The sequence below is a fragment of the Aspergillus pseudodeflectus genome (assembly GCF_044049435.1).
Source record: "Aspergillus pseudodeflectus strain CBS 756.74 chromosome Unknown BJX68scaffold_119, whole genome shotgun sequence".
Classification (NCBI taxonomy): domain Eukaryota; kingdom Fungi; phylum Ascomycota; class Eurotiomycetes; order Eurotiales; family Aspergillaceae; genus Aspergillus; species Aspergillus pseudodeflectus.
Window position 1 is genome coordinate 1 of NW_027263895.1, and position 19831 is coordinate 19831.

General features: G+C 50.8%; 7 protein-coding genes across 7 annotated transcripts; 3 read left to right on the plus strand and 4 right to left on the minus strand.

Annotated features, from left to right (window-relative positions):
• The first annotated feature begins 71 nt into the window (after positions 1–71).
• Positions 72–1665, plus strand: BJX68DRAFT_250794 (uncharacterized protein). The gene has a single exon (XM_071042309.1). It carries the CDS (start codon positions 503–505, stop codon positions 1394–1396), a length of 894 nt encoding a protein of 297 aa, XP_070892022.1. The 5' UTR covers positions 72–502; the 3' UTR covers positions 1397–1665.
• Positions 1666–2624: 959 nt separating this feature from the next.
• tcsC (putative two-component osmosensing histidine kinase (Bos1)) lies at positions 2625–6650 on the minus strand (the record flags this gene model as incomplete). Its single annotated transcript, XM_071047491.1, has 3 exons — positions 2625–2654; positions 2705–6346; positions 6417–6650. 3 exons carry the CDS (start codon positions 6648–6650, stop codon positions 2625–2627), a joined length of 3906 nt encoding a protein of 1301 aa, XP_070892023.1.
• A 1556-nt stretch (positions 6651–8206) lies between these two features.
• On the minus strand, positions 8207–12459 carry BJX68DRAFT_250805 (putative cation chloride cotransporter). Its single transcript, XM_071042310.1, has 5 exons — positions 11728–12459; positions 11085–11676; positions 10869–11034; positions 8290–10800; positions 8207–8229 (listed from the first exon to the last, which is right to left on the minus strand). The coding sequence occupies exons 1-4, from the start codon at positions 12251–12253 to the stop codon at positions 8392–8394; spliced, it is 3693 nt and encodes a 1230-aa protein (XP_070892024.1). The 5' UTR covers positions 12254–12459; the 3' UTR covers positions 8207–8229; positions 8290–8391.
• Positions 12460–12576: 117 nt separating this feature from the next.
• BJX68DRAFT_250808 (putative amino acid transporter) lies at positions 12577–15448 on the plus strand. Its single transcript, XM_071042311.1, has 2 exons — positions 12577–14912; positions 14967–15448. The coding sequence occupies exons 1-2, from the start codon at positions 12852–12854 to the stop codon at positions 15129–15131; spliced, it is 2226 nt and encodes a 741-aa protein (XP_070892025.1). The 5' UTR covers positions 12577–12851; the 3' UTR covers positions 15132–15448.
• Positions 15449–15523: 75 nt separating this feature from the next.
• BJX68DRAFT_250810 (pyruvate transporter MPC1) lies at positions 15524–16576 on the minus strand. Its single transcript, XM_071042312.1, has 4 exons — positions 16451–16576; positions 16176–16248; positions 15901–16059; positions 15524–15788 (listed from the first exon to the last, which is right to left on the minus strand). The coding sequence occupies exons 1-4, from the start codon at positions 16521–16523 to the stop codon at positions 15713–15715; spliced, it is 381 nt and encodes a 126-aa protein (XP_070892026.1). The 5' UTR covers positions 16524–16576; the 3' UTR covers positions 15524–15712.
• BJX68DRAFT_250815 (small nuclear ribonucleoprotein-associated protein) lies at positions 16572–18137 on the minus strand. The gene is made up of 6 exons (XM_071042313.1): positions 17950–18137; positions 17834–17842; positions 17708–17779; positions 17236–17650; positions 17134–17178; positions 16572–17078 (listed from the first exon to the last, which is right to left on the minus strand). Exons 1-6 carry the CDS (start codon positions 17974–17976, stop codon positions 16996–16998), a joined length of 651 nt encoding a protein of 216 aa, XP_070892027.1. The 5' UTR covers positions 17977–18137; the 3' UTR covers positions 16572–16995.
• A 124-nt stretch (positions 18138–18261) lies between these two features.
• Positions 18262–19250, plus strand: BJX68DRAFT_37544 (60S ribosomal protein uL5). Its single transcript, XM_071049051.1, has 4 exons — positions 18262–18348; positions 18429–18576; positions 18692–18941; positions 19008–19250. Exons 1-4 carry the CDS (start codon positions 18346–18348, stop codon positions 19132–19134), a joined length of 528 nt encoding a protein of 175 aa, XP_070892028.1. The 5' UTR covers positions 18262–18345; the 3' UTR covers positions 19135–19250.
• The last annotated feature ends 581 nt before the right edge of the window (positions 19251–19831 follow it).

Genomic DNA, 19831 nt, shown 5'->3' on the forward strand with positions numbered 1-19831 from the left:
TGGGAGAGGCGGTGGCGGTGCAGGAGGAGGCGGAGGGCCAGGAGGAGGCGGAGGAGGTGGAGGACCAGGCGGGGGCAACGGGGGAGGCGGGCCAGGCGGAGGTACCTGCACGTGCTCCTGCCCGTGTCCTGGAGGATCCTCAGTTCCAGGTGACGACGGACCACAAGGCGACGGTGGATCAGATCCAGGTGCGACTCCAACTCCGCCACCACAGCCTACTTCACAACCATCTCTGTTCCCCTCTCCCAGCTCGCGCACACCGTCTTGCACCCCATCACGGACTAAACAATTCCCCCCAGGAAAACCCACAAGTACTACCGCACTTGGAAGGCAAGCTCAGGTCGCACGGAACGCTGGGTCACCCCCGAAGACAACAACAACTACAACAGACCCATGGATCACTGATTCGAGGGGTGGTAGAACTCATGATAGGGATCACACCGCACCCGGTTGGACAACCTTGACAAAGGGCGGGCATGACAATACCAAATATAACACCAAGATGAAGAGGGCCGTTTTCGGTGAAAGTGTGGCAGCATCTGCTCCAACAGTTAGTTCAGCGAATGCTGCAAACGTGGTAAGTCCGGGCATTGGATATACAACCCCTTCCGGGGAGCAGAAAGGCCAGACAACGACAGATGTCGACAACACATTCACCCTTCCAACTGTGCCGGCCAGCAAACCTGCCGCAATAGATCCCACCGTATACGATCCATACAACCCAGCTCCAACACCTACTCCCGGAAAAGCTGATCCAGGAAGCTCCAAAGACTATCCGAACCAGGGCAACAATGATCCCTCCAAGAATGGAGGGCTTCCGGTGGCACCAGCAACTGGGCAGAATGGTCAGAACGGTCAGAACGGCAATGCTGCTGTCGGGGTAGACCCAGCAATCGGAAACGCTGATCCCGGTAGAAATCAGCTCAACGACCAGTACAACAATGGAAGGCCTCCGGTGACCCTATCGCCATTGCCCGTACCAGTTCCAGCTCCGGCTCCAGCTCCTACTCTTGCGCCAGGAGGAGGCTACAGGCACTATGCTGACAACAACGGCTACCAGTATTATGATGATGACGATGACGATGACGATGACGATGATGATGATGACGACGACGATGATGATGATGATGGTGATGATCACCATAATGGGTATGACAATAACTATAGAGGTTCCTCCGGCGGATACGCGAACCCACACCCCGACTCCAGCGGCCAAGATCCCCCGATCAGAGGAAATGGCAATAACGGCGCGGGAAGGCCAAACTATAGCCGACCCATCATCACGCTCCCGCCCAGTAGCGCAGCGACACCGTCGTCTACGCCCCACAGCTCGACTGTGTTCTCGTCCACCGTTACTCCTGGAGGACCTGGGCGGTATCGCTTCTTCTTCTTCTAGTGGCATATACTGGGCATAGTCGTTGAACTGCACATCATTGCGGATCGAATAGTGGGAGGAGTAGTACAAAAGGGGCGAAGAGTTACCATGGAAAGAACGTCGAGACTGTCAGTGTTGTAATTTTGTGTTTATTTCTATTTCGCCTGGCTAGGATACTTGGCTACTGCGAGTGTGCCTACTTATAATATAACTGGTGGGTGGTGGGATTGGGGATCGGGTAGGGATGTGTAGTTAGGTTCTCAGCTTGGTATTAGCTTTACTTAATGCTTAGGGAACGAAGGTTGTTTCTACGAACTCGGATACTACGTGTAAGGAAGAGATGGAGGACTGAGAAGATCTTGTTCCCCTCTTGAACTTCACCAACTTTACGATTGAACATTATTCCGAAATACTGGAAAGGCCTTGGATGAGGATCTATGATGGAAATAGAATGCTTTGCAATTGTGATGTAGTAAGCCCCTCCCCAAACCAAGGTGTATGTAGTAATGTCTGATCAATCGATATGCGAGAGAAACGAAAATTAAATCAAGAATTAAGTACAATACAAGTAGGAATCGAACAGAGGAAAAGAGGGAAAGGAGGGGTAGAGAGAAGGTCTCGAGAAGCGAGTTAACCGAGGGGCCGGCAACATGCAAGTCATATGGAAGGGACATCCGTAGTAAACATAATATGATATGATAGGAAGTATGGTATGCTTCAAGGGTTGCTGATTCCACCAGAATTTTGCTTCTCGCTCTGTCTGCTAGAATGTAAGGAAAAAGAGGCTTGAGTTATTCGAGTCGAAATTCATAAGAGGGTTTCCTCCCTGCCGAAATTGTTTCATGCGCCAAAGAACACCATTACACCAGGAATTGAACTGGCACTGCACTGCATGTAGAACTGCCGAAATCACAACATGATATACTATGTAAAAGAGGCCCGATAGACTGTCGAGGCTGCTGCCTGAGAGAACAATATGCAAAAAAATGGACAGCGTGTGACTGAGAAAGACTGAGAAAAGTCTGAGGTGTTGGTAGGTAGGAATGGTGGAGAGAATGCTTTTCCGAGAGAAAAGGACTAAGAGGGTAAGAAAGGTACGATGAGATGACTGGGCCGAGCGAAGTCACAGTCCTCAAAAGAGCAGTTCTTACACATGCAAAGAACAGAATGGGGTATATAAGATCTGTAACGACGGTACTCGCAAAGACCGAGCAGAGCAAAGGGCAAAAGAAGATTCCGAGAACCCGCCTCACGAGCTATTAGATCGCAGCAAAGCCTGCTAGACTAATTAGCTTGCGCAGGCACGGTCTTGAGGGCTTAGAATCTTACCCTATCCAGGGAGAGTTGGTCGCTGCTCTCAGTATTCGGGCTTGCCAGACTGTGATTCATAGCGCTAGTCGAGGTGATTGATCGGGGTTCCATACCAGGGCGTTGTGATTTGCCTTCTGGCCCTGTGTGGACATGATGCATCTCTCCACTGCTTGAAATGCGAGACTCTTTGCTCTTCTCCAAAAGCGAACCGCCGAGGGTAGCACATTTGAGAATGGTCTGCATCATCTGGTTTTGCTTCAGTGGCTTGGACAAGTATTCGTCCATCTGAGCCTGTATACACTTCTCGCGGTCACCCAACATGGCGTGCGCTGTAAGGGCGATGATTGGTGTTCTGCTCAGGCCGCTATCCTTTTCGTACTCGCGAATCTTACCCGTGGCCTCGAAACCACCCATGACTGGCATTTGGACGTCCATAAGAATGACATCGTACCGGCGTTGTTTGACAGCGTCAACAGCTTCCTGACCGTTGCTGACAACAGAGACATTATGGTTGTGCTTCTCGAGTATCTTGACAGCAAGCTTCTGATTGACGTCGTTGTCCTCGGCAAGTAGAATGTCAAAGGAGCGTGAGTGGTCCGTAGTGATTGGCGTGGATCGCCCTTCAAGTGCTGGCAGCATACCATTGCCTAGATCAATCGGCTGGCATGGTGTCGTCATGTAGGAGCTTATTCCAAGATCCAGGGCTGACTTGAGGCTGACACAGACAAGGGGGCAGACTAGTACGATAGGAACGTATTTGAAGTCATCGTACGTCCGCAGCATTCGAGCAGTGTTTACAGAATCCACAATAATCACATCATATGCATGACCTGACTCCTTGCCAGAGGGGTCTTGGATCTCTGGTGGCGGGACATGATCTTCATTACGGACGACCGAGGGTTCCAAATCGAGCTTCTTCAGCATCTTCAGAACATTTTCTGCCTCGTTGGCATTCTCTCCTTTGTCGATGAAGAGAACGCGGTGATTCTTGTATGGCAAAAGTTGAGACGCGATGACGTTCAGTGACTGATCTGCCAATTTGACGACGCAGGTGAAATGGAATGTGCTGCCGTGGCCATATTCCGAAGTGACCCAGACGTCACCGCCCATGAGGTTAACCAGGCGTTTCGAAATGGAGAGTCCAAGGCCAGTACCACCAAACCTTCGCGTGGTTGATCCATCCGCCTGCTGGAACGTATCGAAGATCAGATCCAGTTTGTCCTCCTCGATGCCAATTCCTGTATCAGAAACGGAAAACTCAAATGCGTACTCATCCGCCGCACATTGCTCACGGTCTGATTTGCAGATTGTAAGCTTGACCTCGCCATGTTCGGTAAATTTGATGGCATTGCCAACCAAGTTCAAAATGATCTGTCGAAGACGGAACGGATCACCAATGACATAGTCGGGAACGGTGTTGTCGACTTGATATGTCAAACTCAGGAACTTTTCATTGGCCTTGACGGCTAACGTCTTGAGGGCGTTGAAGACCGTCCCGCGAACAGTGAATGGAATGCTTTCAATCACCATACGGTTTGCTTCGATCTTCGAGATGTCGAGAATGTCATCAATAATCGTTAATAAGCTGTTTGCCAAGTTATGCACGACGTTCAACATTTCTCTAGTATAAGGCTTGAGGTCGTCCGTGTCCAGGGTTAGTTGCGTCATGCCGATAATACCATTCATCGGGGTTCGAATTTCGTGACTCATGTTGGCCAGGAACTCCGACTTTGTACGGTTGGCCAATTCAGCTGCCTCTCTGGCAGCAGTGTTTCGTTGAATACTGTCCCGGAGATTTGACACCATCTTGTTGATCTTGCGCTTCAATTCGTCCATTTCACCCGAGGCATTGACAGTAATGAGTTTCGTAAAGTCGCCGTCGGTTGCAGCATCTGTGATCTCGCCAAAAGCGCGCACCTGCGATGTAAGGTTTTCGGCCATGGTGTTGACGTCCTCTGTGATTTCCTTCCATGTCCCAGCAATTCCTTCCACGTTGGCTTGGCCACCCATCTTACCATCAACACCGACATCGCGCGCCACTTTTTTCAATTCGGTTGCGAATTTAGCCAAACGGTCCACCATGTGGTTGATGGTCACCTTGAGAGTCAAGATCTCTCCTTGGGCATGCACTTCAATCTTCTTGCTTAGGTCACCCTTTGCAATAGCTTGCGTAACGTCGGATATACTTCGGACTTGCGAGGTCAAATTCTGAGCCATGGTGTTGACATTGTCAGTGAGATCCTTCCATTTTCCTTCCACATTGTCCACCTTGGCTTGGCCGCCAAGGGTACCATCAGTACCGACCTCCCTGGCGACTTTGCTAACTTCGAACGCGAACGTATTCAGCCGGTCCACCATCCCGTTAATGGTGCTCTTGAGATCGAGTATTTCACCTTGAACATTGGCCGTAACTTTTTTGCTCAAATCACCCTTGGCTACAGCGGTGGTAACGTCTGCGATTTCTCTGACTTGGGTGGTCAGATTGTTCGCCATCCGGTTCACATTTTCGGTCAGATCCTTCCATGTGCCTTCCACATCATTCACAGTAGCTTGACCACCGAGTACACCATCTGTACCGACCTCTTTAGCAATTTTCGTCACCTCCTGGGCGAATTGACGGAGCTGGTCAACCATGGAATTGATGATGTTCTTGAGCTCGGCAATTTCACCCTTGCAGTTGGCCTGGACTTTCTGGGTAAGATCACCCTTGGCGACCGCTTTGGTAACTGTTGCAATATCGCGCACTTGCGTCGTTAAATTGTTCGCCATTGCGTTCACATTGACCGTCAATTCGTTCCACATGCCTTGTACGCCTTCGATTTGAGCCTGACCACCAAGAACACCCTCGGTTCCGACATCACGAGCTACCCGCGTGACCTCTGTAGCAAATGTCCGAAGTTGATCCACCATGGTGTTGATCGTCTGTTGAAGTTCGAGGATTTCTCCCTGGGCTCGGCTCTCAATTTTTTGGCTCAGATCACCGTGGGCGACGGCTGTTGTGACCACAGCGATTTCACGCACTTGGTCCGTAAGATTTTTAGCCATGATGTTGACGTTTTCTGTAAGTTCCTTCCAGATTCCATGGACACCAGTGATTTGAGCCTGGCCACCTAGTATACCTTCCGTTCCTACCTCACGAGCGACGCGGGACACTTCGCTACCGAAGACTTGGAGTTGATCCATCATGGTGTTGATTGTTCGTTTGAATGTCGCGATTTCGGGGTCCATCTCCAAAGGATGAATTTGCACCTTCATTGACAGGTCTCCGTTCGCGACTTGTGTAATGATGCCACCAATCTCTCGTAAAGCCTTCTGGAAAGCCTCGTTCGCTTGTTGATGTTTGCGTAGTTCCCGCTCTAAGAGAACCACATCCTCGTTCTCGACCTTGGTGAGAGCCCGCCGAGTTTGTTCCTCCTGCTGCTGTAGCTCCTCGCGAACCTGAGATATGATATCCTTCTGGAAGCTTATTTCTTCCGCTTGCTTCTGAACATGGTTCCGTAGTATACTGATATCTTCCTCCCGTACTAATCGACTGGCGGATCCATCTTCATCTTCGTCGCTCTCTTCCAGATCACTTTCCTCGACGACTTCCGGGGCTGCATCGTTGGAGGGTTTTCTTCGTTTATGAGCGTGTGTTGCTGTGTGATTCTGCTGCTGGACCTTAAATCATGTTAGAAGAGCGATGGCAAGAACGGCAAGGAAGCCCGATGCCGATGAGTGAGGGACTTACAGTTTGAATTTCTAATCGATGAATCCGACGAACCAACGCCTCTAGCTCATTTTCGAAAGCGACCTTTGCTAAGCTAGGATCGCCTGGCAACTTGGGAATCTTTGTGTCGACACCATTTGTGGAGTGCGGGGAAAAGTTGAAGTCGAAGGAGGGAGATCCAGACGAAGGGGCTTCTCTGGCGAGATTCTGTAGGATGGCAGCAGCGGCCGTGAGCGTGTCATCCACGCAAGCCATTTTGCCCTAAAAGACTCTGTTAAAAATTCGAACGCATCAAGAAAGGACGTCGCGAGGTGGAAAAGTCCGAGTCGAGGGTTGGTCGTGCAGAGATGACAAATGGTCCGTGTGATGGGCAACGGGCAGGGAACCAAGATTTGGGGGGCGTCGCACAGAAGCTAGAACAGGGGAGCAGGGAGAAAAAGATGTGGAACAGCAAAAGTCTAATAAGGCGGGCAAGAATATAATATGGCAAACAAAGGCTGATAAAATATTACAAGGCCTCGGAGGCGAGACCCGGAAAGGAAAAAAAGGAAATGGGACGAGCAAGAGTGAGGTGAGGCAGGATGAAAAAGCAAAGACAGTTGTAAACCTGGGGGCGAATGATTGGATATGGGGAGGTCAAGGGGAGGAGGCGCTGGATGAATGAACTATCCGCTGGTTCAAAGCGGCAGGAAGGAGATCCAAAGGGAAACGAGCAAGGAGAAAGTACCTGGCGGGAGTCCGTGTTGCTGAGCGTTATCGACTACGACGACATGAGGCGGGTGTTGGTTGTTGAAGAAGCGCGATGGACACTGGGACAGCGCAGGGTCAGGGGAGTTCTCCTTCGCGAGGCAGAAGCGAGAGAAAGGGGGTGGAGAGGCTCTGGTGTGAAGACTTTGAACAAGACCCGTTTCGCGGTGTTCGGATGGTTCAGAGTTCGAAGCAGAGACAGAGAGGATAAGGAGAAATCAAAGAACCAAAAGTTAAACTCGAATCAGATAGCGAGCAGAAGGAGAGGAGTGGAGAGGTGAAGGCGCGGACAGGCGGACTGAGAGGGGTCAAACTGGAAGATTGTGATCTTGCGAATTGGGTTCGTCTCGTCTTTTCCCAGTCGGGTTGGCTTGGTTTGAACCGACCCAGAAACTGGAAAAGGGGAGCAGTCAATGGAAATCAAGGCTGATGGTTGAAGTGCGCGAAGCTCAAGCGCGGATTTGCGGCATTCCTGTCCTGCACGAGACAGCGTGATCAGGCTATACTAACTAAGATAGTGCTCTTGCATTACTGCAGCTTCAGCAACAATTACTTGTCCTGCAGCTTGTCATCTGTGTTCTACAAGGTACAAACAGATGACCATCGATATATTCCCTGTCAATCACGCCTCCATCTCAGAGTTCTTGAAACAATCGACAAGCTGGAATTCAGGGCCGGTAAGTGCGTGGCCATATCCCGAGGATCCGTGGTGGCAGGCCATGGATTGCTTGACCCATGTTGACCGCGCTAACTGACGCCGCTTCTTGGTGACAGCCAGAGAGAGGTTGCACTTGTTATTGAAGAAATCCGCTTGACCGCTGTGCGTGCACATTTTGATCCCATGTTTCATCCACAACGTGCCTTGATTGGCACGCTGCTGATCACCTCCCCAAACTAGTGGCGATCCTTGGGACGTCTGATGCCCCGGTGTCTGCCTATCGCAGTCGTCTTGACTGTTTGAGATAGTCGAGGAGGGGCATGTGAGACGCAACGAGAAAATCAGCCCCAAAAGTACGGCTCTTCAACGGCGCACCACAACTGTCCAGGAACAGTCACGGAACCTACAGTTTTCTTATACTGCTATGAGTATCTCTCACTTCCAACCACTAGGATATTGGGAAAGTCTAAAAGATGGTATTTCTCAAGGCCGTTCTATCATCAAATAAGAATGCACAGTGCCTGAGACCGCGAATCGCCATCTGCGCGTGTTCTTGCAGAATCCCCGTAGGTACTCAAAAGTCATAACTCGTCAAAGATTAAGCGTCACGGTCATGCTGTTGCTATGAACCAATAAACAAGGAGGCAAGCCCTGCCATAGAAGGCTTAGGTCGCTCAGATAAGACTGGCTGGCCTCCTCACTCTCCGCAGTGCCCTCGAGTGGTGAGGGCAGTGTGGTGAAAATGACGGCGGTCTCTCCGCTATGCTTGGCCATCAGCTCGTTCAGTATCAGATGCTGTGCGCGGCTGGGAAGATCGTTAAAGGACAGTGGGACCGAGGCCTGTTGTGGGTATCCTGAAGCGCTTGCTGCGTCTGAGTTGACCGAGGGTGAACGTCGCTTGTAGATAGAATCGTTCTTCTTTGAGGACCGAGGGGGCGACGAATTCGGAGCAAACATGATGCTCGGGCCAGCGCCTTCTTCAGTGTTGACCTGCGCTTCAGGTATCGGCGAAGAGCTAAACCTATTACTTGACGCCGAACGGCTTAAAGCTGGCCGTGAACGGTTTGCCGGTTCTCCAGGGGACTCTCCTTCGCCGGTAGCTATGATGGAAGGAATATTGGGCTTCGTGTTATCTTCTCCAGCACCCCCCTGCCTAATGGACTCCGATTCCAGAGGCCGATCCTGCCCCTGAGAGACCGCTGCTCCATGCATACCATCCATTCGTCCTTCTTCGCCGCTCGCATATTCATCCGAGTCGCTATCCTCGCTACTATCACTAGGAGTACTGTCGTCCTCAACGAAAGCATCAAGCAGCCGGTGCGTCTGCATCCCCAAATTGACGCCCCTCATGCTTCTGAAACTAGATATGGACCGCCGTCGCCTCGAAGATTGCATCAATTTCCTTATTCCACCTGCGAGGGGATAGCGTGCTTGGTGACGATATTCATCAAGCCGCCCTCCGGCCTTGTTCAATCCGCTAAGATCCGAAGAATCCGAGCTCCTTCGGCCTTGCTGGACGTCCTGCCACCAGTCTTCATCCTTCAGGATTTCGTTAATGTCCCTTTGATGATCCCGAGTTTGCGAAGAGGTGTCTCCATTAACAATGATGCGGTACGTTTTCAAGTCACCACATGCAAGCCAGAAGACGAGGACTTCTGCTTCAATCCTCAGTTTCTCGAGAAGAGCTTCAACTCGTTTTCTCTCGTCCTCGACGTCTATCTCGTATTCGACAAAGACTGCTACCCTCAGCTTGTATGTCTTTTTCCACGAAGGTACCGTGTTGAGAATACATCCCAGCTGGAGAATGAGGGTGTACGTGTCAAAGTTAGTCGTTAGGATATTCCGCTTCGTCTCACTGTTCGCGTTGAGCTCAGCAGACATCTGAATTGGCCAGAGATCAATGTATTTTTTTGAATGCGAGCCGTCCTGCCCAGGCAGCTCTAGGTCTTCAAATCCTTTTGCTACTGCGACATTTATACGCAGTTGGAACAAGAGATCTTCCAAGACTGTAACGTAGGGCTGGCAGCTTGCCGATATGATTGATGTGTCGGGCCTTGGGGTATCAGGTGTCATATGGTGATATTGGCGTTTATGGTGGAAGGGTTCGGCAAGCGATTTTCCCTCGCGGAACTGGTCAATGATGACTATATTTGGCCGCATTCCTCCGAGGCCAGAGTTCAGAACCACATTTCGGACTCCCCATTCAACAGCAGGCGATACTGCAATATTCACAAAGGCTTTGACCCTAGAATTCTCGACGAACTTCGTCCAAGCAATCTGTTGACGGCGTGCTTCGGGGACGGTAGATGAGAAATCATCAGTCACGAGGACGTGACCAAGTACAAACAGTGCGCCTTTCTTAAGCGAGTTGCAGAAGGAGACCAGCTTGAACTCATCATCCAGATTGTTCACAAAAAGAAGGATCTGGGGCCTCCAAAACTTGACGTGTTCCTGCTTTAGGCGTAGTAAATACTTGCGAACTTGATGGTAAATCAAGCTCTGGCTCACATCGCCCCACGGTTTAGGAGGAGACGTGTAATGAATCAGAAGAAACAAAGTAATCAAAATACCGAAACAGCCGGTGGCGTACACCCCATCGACGAAAAACATGCTGGCTCCACAAACCACAGTACCGAGCGCAGCTGTCTGCCAATTGAAGTAGTGAAAGGAAGGTCTAAAATTGGGGGCTGATCCGATTTTGAGCAGGAAACAAGCCAAATTCATCACCAGAAACGTCATGAGGTAAGCCATGGTGACGAACGACGCGATCTGGTTGATGTCGAAAAGCATAGTGAGCTGTGCGGCGACGAATGTCACGATGATTGCGCGGACGGGCTCGTCATTTTTCTTGGTGCCTTTGCTAAAGAGGCTCAGACCAGGAAGCAGACTATCTTTAGCGATGGCTTGTAGTAGTTTGGCGGACCCAATTACTCCCATCAAGGCAGAGAAAAAGCTCGTTGCAAATTCACCCAAGAGAATCACAACTCCTGATAGGTTTGCCTGGGAAACAGTCAGGGTCTATTGGCCTGATCCGTAAAGAAAGCGGGATAGTGCTCATCAAGACTTACGATTTGAACAATATTGGCATTGTTATACAGCGAGGCTCTTGTCAAAGTAGCCGCCATTGCGAATATCACGAGAGCATACAAAACAAAGGTCAAAGCCAGCCCGTACAAAGTTCCTTTTGGGATTGATTTGCTAGGGTTTTTCAAATCGCCCGACATGCTTGCACCACTGCCTAGGTAAGCATGATACCGACGGAACTTCAGCGGGGGATGACTTACGCAAAGATTCCACCAGTCGCAGGAAACAAAATGCCAAAGAGGTCTTGGAAAGTCTCTCGCCCGGGAATCTGGCTGCCAGCTGCCCCCTTCGTGAGGTTAGGCTTGAGATTCCCCAAAAAGGTCTGTAGGCGGATTCCAGTGAAATGGACACCCAGTTTTGGCACGCTGAATGGTTTCATGGCAATGGCTGAGACCGGTATACTGAGCGTTGCAACCAGCAGTGTGATAAGCAATCCGTTGCTTGCTCGTGCAAAAATGGAGCTGCCTGCCAAGCATATGCCGGTGCAAAGGACTAGTATAATTGTTCCCCAGAGGTACTGCCACCAGAACCCTTCCTCAAGGAAGTTATACCAAGTGCCCGACTGCGTACCAAAGTTCTCTGTAAAACAATCAACCAAGCCAACGGCATTCATGCCGGTATTTAACACAGAGCCAAGATAGAACACTATCCCGATAGAGCCGCCAAATTCAGGACCCAGAGACCTAGATATCAGATAGTAAGCTCCTCCTCCCTTGACTGTGCCATTAGTTGCTATGGCAGACAACGACATTGTGGTTACTAGGTTGATTGTGTAGGAAATTGCCAGCAGTGCTGAAATTAATCAGCAATAGCTCAAAAGTAGCAAAGAGCCTTCCACCTTACCGAGCATCCCAAGAAGACCAGCTTGCCCAAGAATGAATCCGAACCGGAGGAACATAAGGATACTCAAAACATTCAGGGTTGTCGGTACGAAGACGCCTGAGAAGGTCCCGAATTTCTCAGAGCCATCCGATGGGCGATGCTTTTCACCATTCCCAGGTCTAATTTCGACGGCCACATCTCTGAAAGGCCCAGCTCGTACCGAATTTCCTGGTATCTCCCCTCCGCTGTACTGGCCTTGTACCTCATGGTTATTCTCTGTCCTGCTCCACCAGCTCGAAAGGCGTCCGAGGAGCTTCGATGCTGACGAATAGCGCCGAGATGTCGTTTTGGGAGAAGGTACGGTTCCGTAAGATTGAACTGGCGCGGTCGACTGCCAATTCAGTAACCTAGCAGTCTCATCTGGAGAAGCGGTGACAGATTCGCTTGGGTCCAGCCTGGACTCATCTTCCTGTGGCGTGCGTGTGGAGAAGTTGGGCCTTCTCCGAGGTAGAGAGTCTGGGGCACCGTCACCTCGTGAGCTAGTCATCGAATATAGCGAACACTCTTCTCGTCATGAAAGTGCGTCTCTTTCATGCAGTCAGAATCGGAAGTTGCACTCTTTGGTCAGGACATGAATTGATATAATCAAGCAGGCACTATAGCAAAGAATAGATTATCGTCCGATTCCAGAGTGGTATAAACAGCTGTCAACCATCAATCGCAATGACAGCTGTCGTAAGGACAAGCAGTTTTGCACCTGGTGCTATTCCTGGAAGCGATTGGCGATGACTTCATTTGCCAAGAGTTGCGGTTGCACAAACAGTGCAAACCCCACCGCTCAGCCACGGCATCTTCAAGTCGGCGAGCAAGTGACCATCTCCTGTGATGCTCGCGGCCATCTTCTGGTTATTACCATATTCTTTCCTCTTTATCTCTGTTACACAAAGGAGAGAGCCCTAGGGGGACTTGAGGCTTTGTCGCCGCAGTATCCGCCTCCAGCGCCGCTTGCTCTTTCAGCTCCTTTCGGCCTTGCCCAGGAGGGCCCGAACCATAGAGCGTTCAGTACCTGAACAATTGAATATTTGTTTCTTGCTGAGAACTGTCTTTCAAACTCTTGTTCTTGCTATATACTACGGTACTATACTATGGCATCCCCTGCTACGTATGATAATGGCGAGGGCTCGTCATCCCCGAATCGTCGGTCTTCTCCAATAGCGGCCTCCACGCACCGCTCAGGTTCTCCGGTGACAGATGCCTCTGTACGGCAAGCCTCCATTGCTCGGCTCGCATCTCCAGTACCTTCCGTACCCAACTCCTTCTCATCGAGACAGGTTCCGGTTCCGGCTCCTACAGATACAACTCATGATCTTCCCAAAATTGATAACGTCTCATCTCTACCTGGGCCTGGGCAATCCATGATTGCGTCTGCTCTTCAGAACAGCCTTGGCCGATCTCCGCCGAGGTTCGAATCGTCTCCCAGACGGACGGCATCCCCTGCATTCAATCAGAGCGTGCAAGTTAGGTCGAATTATGGCTCGTTTGGTCCTGGGTCGTTCAGAGAGGGATCGGAGTATTCTGCAGGCCCGTATGAAGATCCGGAGATCGTCAAAAGGCATCTGGTGCAACCTGTCGAGAATCCGGATACTCAGTACTCGGGGCCTGGGGTTAGCAATGTAGACGATGAGTTTTCGAGTCTGCAGCTCCAGGGAGGTGACATTACAAGACAGGTCTACAGATGGGCTGAGGATGCGGAAGAAGGAGGCTCCCTCCGAAAGCCCCAGCGCAGCAGAAGTTTCCATCTCAACCGTCCTACACCCGAGAACGACACCATGAATATTAACAGCATTCGCGTACCTGGCGGGTTCCGAAGGGATTACCTGCGCAGGACAGCAGGAAGCCCTCACCCCGGCGATCCGGAAGCAAGCGACGGCGCTTCACCTGGTCCGCCTCAGCTACCCACAAGTAGTTTCCTCGAGTTCCTGACACTGTATGGGCACTTTGCGGGTGAGGAACTGGAAGAAGATGACGAGGTACTTGGACCTAATGAGTACTTCTCGTCCGAATCATGGGACGAAACCGATGAACGGGAACCAGGCGAAGATTCTGCGTTGCTTCGTCCCGATACACCCGGCAAGAGAAAGCGCAAGCCTCGTGGAGGAACGGGAACCAACACTAGAACCGGAGCTGCTCTTCTCCTGCTAAAGTCATTCGTTGGCACCGGGGTTTTATTCTTACCAAGGGCCTTTTTGAATGGGGGCATGCTTTTTAGCAGCCTGGTACTGCTGGCCGTTTCGTTACTCAGCTTCTACTGCTTCATTCTTCTTGTAAATACGCGACTGAAGATTGATGGTTCATTCGGTGACATTGGTGGTGCGCTCTACGGAAAACATATGCGTCGAATCATTCTTGGTTCGATTGTCCTTAGCCAGCTGGGCTTTGTGTCTGCATATATCGTGTTTACGGCCGAAAATCTCCAAGCTTTTGTCCTCGCCGTCAGCAACTGCAGGTCTTTCATTGACATCAAGTGGATGGTGTTGATGCAACTGGTTATCTTCCTCCCGCTATCGCTGATACGCGATATCAGCAAGCTTGGATTTACCGCCCTCATTGCGGACTTGTTTATCTTGCTTGGACTGATCTATCTCTTCTACTACGACATTTTTACGATATCTGCGCAGGGTGGTGTTGCCGATATTGTAAAGTTCAACCCGGCCACATGGACACTCTTCATCGGAACCGCCATCTTCACCTACGAGGGTATTGGCCTTATTATTCCTATCCAGGAGTCAATGAAGCACCCGCAGCAATTTACCGGTGTCTTGGCTGGTGTCATGGTGATCATCACAATCGTCTTCCTTTCGGCCGGTGCAATCAGCTATGCTGCCTACGGCTCCGCGACCAAAACCGTGGTCATCCTCAACCTTCCACAAGATGACAAATTTGTGAATGCCGTTCAGTTCCTTTACTCGCTGGCCATTCTCCTCAGCACCCCACTCCAGCTTTTCCCAGCCATTCGGATCATGGAGAACGAGCTCTTCACGCGAAGCGGCAAGTATAACCCTCTCATCAAGTGGAAGAAGAACGGCTTCCGGTTCTTCCTTGTCATGATCTGTGCTTTCGTCGCATGGGGTGGAGCTGAAGATCTTGACAAGTTTGTATCGCTTGTGGGTAGCTTTGCCTGCGTCCCATTAATATACGTGTACCCGGTCTGTTCCCCCAACTTTATAAACTATGCATGACCATTGCTAACCTACCTATAGCCTCTTCTGCACCTTAGAGCCTGTGCATGCTCCCGACGACAAAAGATCGCAGATATAGCCCTTACCATCTTCGGTGTCGTTAGCTGTATCTACACTACGTCCTTGACGCTCAACAACTGGATCAACGGCGATAACACCAAGGCCCCTGGATACTGTGACACATAATACCAGAGTCATGCCCACTCCTCAATACCACCATCCTCTCGTCCCTTCACGATACCGCCCTGGCTTCCACATCAGGAGGGGAGCCAGCGTCTATAGAATAACAAACAACATACACAGGTTCCGCGCAGCGATGCAGTAACCTGAGCTTATAGTTAGATTCAAGATCTCTTTCTCGTTGGCGCACTGGATTTACCCCGGTTCATTTTGTGGTACGTTCAAGATACCTAGCGATATTTTGGATTCCATGGCGCCAATATAACGCTTTAGCCCATAGTTTAGCTTGCAGCTTCCCTGAATACTACTTAGATGGATCATAATCCTCGAGGCTATTATGATGATTTGTACCTTCTTTAGGCAATGTGTAACGTATTACAAGTACATTTACTATAGCACGCAAGGAGCAGAAAATAAATACCGCCTTCTGACATGCAAAGATAAAGAAACGCAAACACCTCACCGACCACAGCCACTTACATTCTCTATAAGTACAGGGTCTAGCACTAATATATAAGTAACAGTAAGAATTGCCAGACGAAACCACATCAATCCAACCCAAACCATACCATTTCACTCGCCTTTCATTACGCACCAGCCTCAGTAGCCGTCTTACCCTGCTGGGCTCCCTCCGCGGCAAGTTTAGCTTCACGGCCTCCCCACCTGCATCATCAAAGCATGTTAGCAATATACTCACGGAATAACTCAGCCCCCGGGAACGCGTATTGCCTGGCAAATATAGGGTGGAAGGGAGCAAGGGTCTGGTGCAACATACTTCCAGTAGTTCAGATAACGGTATCCCTGGGTACACTGAGCGGAGAAGTTGATGGCGTGGCAGGCGAAGAGAAGGTAGTTCTTAGGAGAGACGGCGAGGGCGTAGCGCATGAAGGTTGCGGAGTAGATGACCAGGGCGCCGGTCATTTGGCCGGAGATGCTGTTGGTTTGATAACGAGTTAGCTTCCGTACTTCAGTGAGGTGAGTACCTCTCTCTTGCTATCTCTTGCTATGCAACTGGCGAGGGGGAAGTTCTTATGCTAAATTGGGACGCACATTTCAGGGTCCTTCTGCGTATCCATCACCGCCGCAACGGGGATACCGAAGTTGGAGACGGGGCCCCAGAAATCTAGATAGGGCAAGTCATCCGTTAGTTAATTGCCTTCTCAAATGCCAAGTCCCTCAGTTAGTGTGCCATTGCTTCTTCAGGGCGGAGCGTAATCTAGTCCGCTTCGATGTTGGCCGGTGTAGGTATAATACTACCGCGGACTCTGGCGCGGCCGATCTCGGGAACGGCAGTGAGAGAAGGGAAAAGCAGAGTTGCAACGTACGTGTTGAGCAAACATAGTCGGCGACCTTGTTGGACCGGATCTTTGCATTGATTGCCTTGATTGCGGCGGCCATCTTGCAGAGCGTGGGGGTGAATGAAATGAGACAGCTGCTGGTCGGCGACAGACACAAACAAGAATTGGGGACAGTCATCATCACCGAAGCGCGGGCGGAATCGCTGCCGAGCGGAGCTTGTTGGGACCGGTCACGTGAGTATTACGACGTCGCAAATTAAGCACTGCAGTGTTTTTATGAAGCATTAGACTTCACTATGGGATAGTGCATAGCACATGTCTAGCATTACTTGTCTCGAATCTGAAGTTTTGAGTTGATCCTGTAATCTCTTGGGCAGTCCTTGCATCCGCACACGCCGCAACGCCTTTGCCGAGTAAAATTTGGTGTGTTGTTTCCTCTGCAACAGCAAATAGATAGCCAGAGCAGCTCCTTTGATTCGTTATCGAATTCACATTGTCATCCGTCGCTGGTGGTACATAAAGTAGCCGAGGTTGTTGTATTGAGCTGCTATACCGCTCCATATTGTCTCAAATCACCGTCCCCCAAAGCCTGGGGGAGGGAATCCCCGACCACCGCCAGGAGGCTGGAAGCCTGGTGGAGGTTGGAAGCCGCCAGCTAGAGAAGTCAAAGTTAGCCAGCAGTATGGTAAAACTTCATATATGGTACTTACGAGGGCCACCCTGGGCACCGAACCCAGGAGGAGGGGCAAAGCCGGCTAAAAAAATCGATCAACAATCTCACTCCAAGTATCAGCATACAGAAAGAGACTTACGAGGTCCAGCTCCAGGACCCCCCCGGCCACCAAAGCCTGGAGGAGGGCCACCGGGGAAGCCGCCAGGAGGGAAACCGGGGAAGCCACCTGGTGGGGGCGGCCCTCCAACGCCAGCAGCAGGGCCTCCAAGGCCAACCGGCAGACCACGTCCAGCGGGCTTGCTGATTCCAGGGCCGGCAGCAAGGGTGGCGGCAGCACTTGGGACGTTCGGACCACCGGTTCCAAGACGTGCTGATGGATCGGCGGGAGGAGGTCCATCGACGGAGCAGGAAACGACATGGGTACCGCGCACGATTGTAAGGCCGAGGGTTCGCTTTTCCTCCGCTTCGACGAGAGGGGCGTTTCCGGGGGCGGACTTGGCTTTGCGCTTGACGCGACGGAATTCTTCTGTATCGGCCAGGACTAGGTTCATGTGCTAGGCAACAGTTAGTAAAATGTCCGAGTATATCAACGCATATGCAAACCACCCTACCTTGTCAAATGCGAGCATCTGGCCGGTCATCTGTCGCCCGTCGTTCAAGGTAACCCTCATCCGATAGTTGATCTATTGACGTTAGATTTTCACAGAGACGACAACGCGTTGTGGAGTATCACATACAAGGTTTTGCTAGAGAAGATAGAAAATTAGCAAGCTCCCTCAGAATGAATAAACAAACATCGCTCAATTGGATTCAGTGGAATAGACTTGGAAGGAAAAGGAACTGGAATGCTCACCATCTTGCCCTGCTTGTTGGCGGCCATGTTGGCTGGAAAGTGCGCACGAATGCGACTTTAGGATAGGACAAAAAAATGTGCGAGATCAAATCAATAGAGATGAACTCCCGTTGTATCTTCACTTCAACGCCTGCACACTCCGTGAGAGATCTGCCAGGCAAATAGGTCCGAGACCGACAACTGCGACTCGCTGGTTTGGGTCTTGCGGGTGTCGGAGCTCGTGACTCTAGCCGCGCGGCTGAGCGGCTAACCGCCAGCCGATAGTGCCAAGACGCTAAGGGCTCTCGCTTCCCACATTCACCCACAGTCGAACTTGCACACAACTTTCCCCGATCGACCGATTCTTTGAGATTCTTCAACACACCGAGTCGACCAGTCCACGCCAAAGTAGTCGCCATGGTATGTTAAAATACTACTCACCAGTTCTCGCCGTTTTCACGTTTGAATTATCGAGAAGCTAATTTTCATCGCCAATGCAGTCGGACGGAAAGGACAAGAGCGCCAACCCCATGCGCGAGCTGCGCGTTCAGAAGCTCGTGCTCAACATCTCTGTCGGCGAGTCTGGTGACAGACTTACCCGTGCTGCTAAGGTGCTCGAGCAGCTGAGCGGTCAGACTCCTGTTTACAGTAAGAACACCCGAATTTTCCGATGAAACGGAATGGGAAAGAGCAGAGGAGGGCAATCCTTCGATAGGTGGAGAAAAGGGAATCAGATGGCTAACGAGGGGGAATCGCACAACAGGCAAGGCCCGCTACACTGTCCGTACCTTCGGTATCCGCCGTAACGAAAAGATCTCCGTCCACGTCACCGTCCGTGGTCCCAAGGCCGAGGAGATCCTCGAGCGTGGCCTCAAGGTCAAGGAATACGAGCTCCGCAAGCGCAACTTCTCCGAGACTGGCAACTTTGGCTTCGGTATCAGCGAGCACATTGATCTCGGTATCAAGTACGACCCCAACATCGGTATCTACGGCATGGACTTCTACTGCTGCATGTGAGTTGGACTTTTATACCCGGGACTCGAGGAGAAGAAGGACTATTCTGACGCAGTACAACACAGGACCCGCCCTGGTGAGCGTGTCGCTAAGCGCCGCCGCTGCAAGGCCCGCGTCGGTTCCAACCACCGCATCACCCAGACTGAGACCGTCAGGTGGTTCAAGCAGCGCTTCGACGGCATCGTCCGGTAAATTATTCCCTCCGTTTACCGGGTGGTCTTCGATTGGCGATTTTGAACGAAACAGCGGGGTTCTATGTTTATGAATTTCGATCTCGATCAAGGAAACACAAAAAAATTTCCGGGCAGGGGCGTTGAAACTCGAAATGATATTCGCCTCTGCTTTTCTACCACGGCATGAGATATAGGCGTGTTAGACATCAAATCACAAATTCTTTCAAAACGCATCTTTACTTTTCAATCAATGAAGGCTTCACGAAGGGTGAATGATTTCCGCATAACCATTGATGAAAAGTATTTACATGATGCTCCACCCTGTTTGTGCTCACTCGGGATGGTGAGCATAACTTGGTTGCTTCTGGCCGTGAGACTCGAACTCTCTGAGTTATCAAGTCTCTTATCACCTGCTCCTACTCGGCACAGGTGGTATAGTAATCCTTCGCTCCTGGACCTAAACGCCACCGATGTGCCCCGTGACTGGTCTTGTCTTGTAGAGCTGTAGATGTATTAAGGTTGACGAGGTTGATGCTCACATCTCATAGCCAACGTCAGCATACAGCGCCCAACTACCGAACCCTGAGACTCTGGGTTCTAACTGCTTTTGCCAGAGCTTTATGGCTTGTTGGCACTCGTCTCTCCAGCACACATGCCATTGGTCCATGTCTCTACAATCTTACATCAAGTCAAAACGACATGGGAGAACATGCATT

Coding starts and splice junctions, on each gene's coding strand:
- BJX68DRAFT_250794 (XM_071042309.1), top strand. CDS start 503: ATGAAGAGGGCCGTTTTCGGTGAAAGTGTGGCAGCATCTGCTCCAACA.
- BJX68DRAFT_250805 (XM_071042310.1), bottom strand. CDS start 12,253: ATGACTAGCTCACGAGGTGACGGTGCCCCAGACTCTCTACCTCGGAGA. Junction 11,677..11,727: donor TGGTCTTCTTGGGATGCTCG/GTAAGGTGGAAG, acceptor GATTAATTTCAG/CACTGCTGGCAATTTCCTAC. Junction 10,801..10,868: donor ATGCCAATATTGTTCAAATC/GTAAGTCTTGAT, acceptor ACTGTTTCCCAG/GCAAACCTATCAGGAGTTGT.
- BJX68DRAFT_250808 (XM_071042311.1), top strand. CDS start 12,852: ATGGCATCCCCTGCTACGTATGATAATGGCGAGGGCTCGTCATCCCCG. Junction 14,913..14,966: donor CATTAATATACGTGTACCCG/GTCTGTTCCCCC, acceptor ACCTACCTATAG/CCTCTTCTGCACCTTAGAGC.
- BJX68DRAFT_250810 (XM_071042312.1), bottom strand. CDS start 16,523: ATGGCCGCCGCAATCAAGGCAATCAATGCAAAGATCCGGTCCAACAAG. Junction 16,249..16,450: donor CGACTATGTTTGCTCAACAC/GTACGTTGCAAC, acceptor TGCCCTATCTAG/ATTTCTGGGGCCCCGTCTCC. Junction 16,060..16,175: donor ACGCAGAAGGACCCTGAAAT/GTGCGTCCCAAT, acceptor TCAAACCAACAG/CATCTCCGGCCAAATGACCG.
- BJX68DRAFT_250815 (XM_071042313.1), bottom strand. CDS start 17,976: ATGGCCGCCAACAAGCAGGGCAAGATG. Junction 17,651..17,707: donor AGATGCTCGCATTTGACAAG/GTAGGGTGGTTT, acceptor ACTGTTGCCTAG/CACATGAACCTAGTCCTGGC. Junction 17,079..17,133: donor CGGTGCCCAGGGTGGCCCTC/GTAAGTACCATA, acceptor TGACTTCTCTAG/CTGGCGGCTTCCAACCTCCA.
- BJX68DRAFT_37544 (XM_071049051.1), top strand. Junction 18,577..18,691: donor CGGTCAGACTCCTGTTTACA/GTAAGAACACCC, acceptor ATCGCACAACAG/GCAAGGCCCGCTACACTGTC. Junction 18,942..19,007: donor ATGGACTTCTACTGCTGCAT/GTGAGTTGGACT, acceptor AGTACAACACAG/GACCCGCCCTGGTGAGCGTG.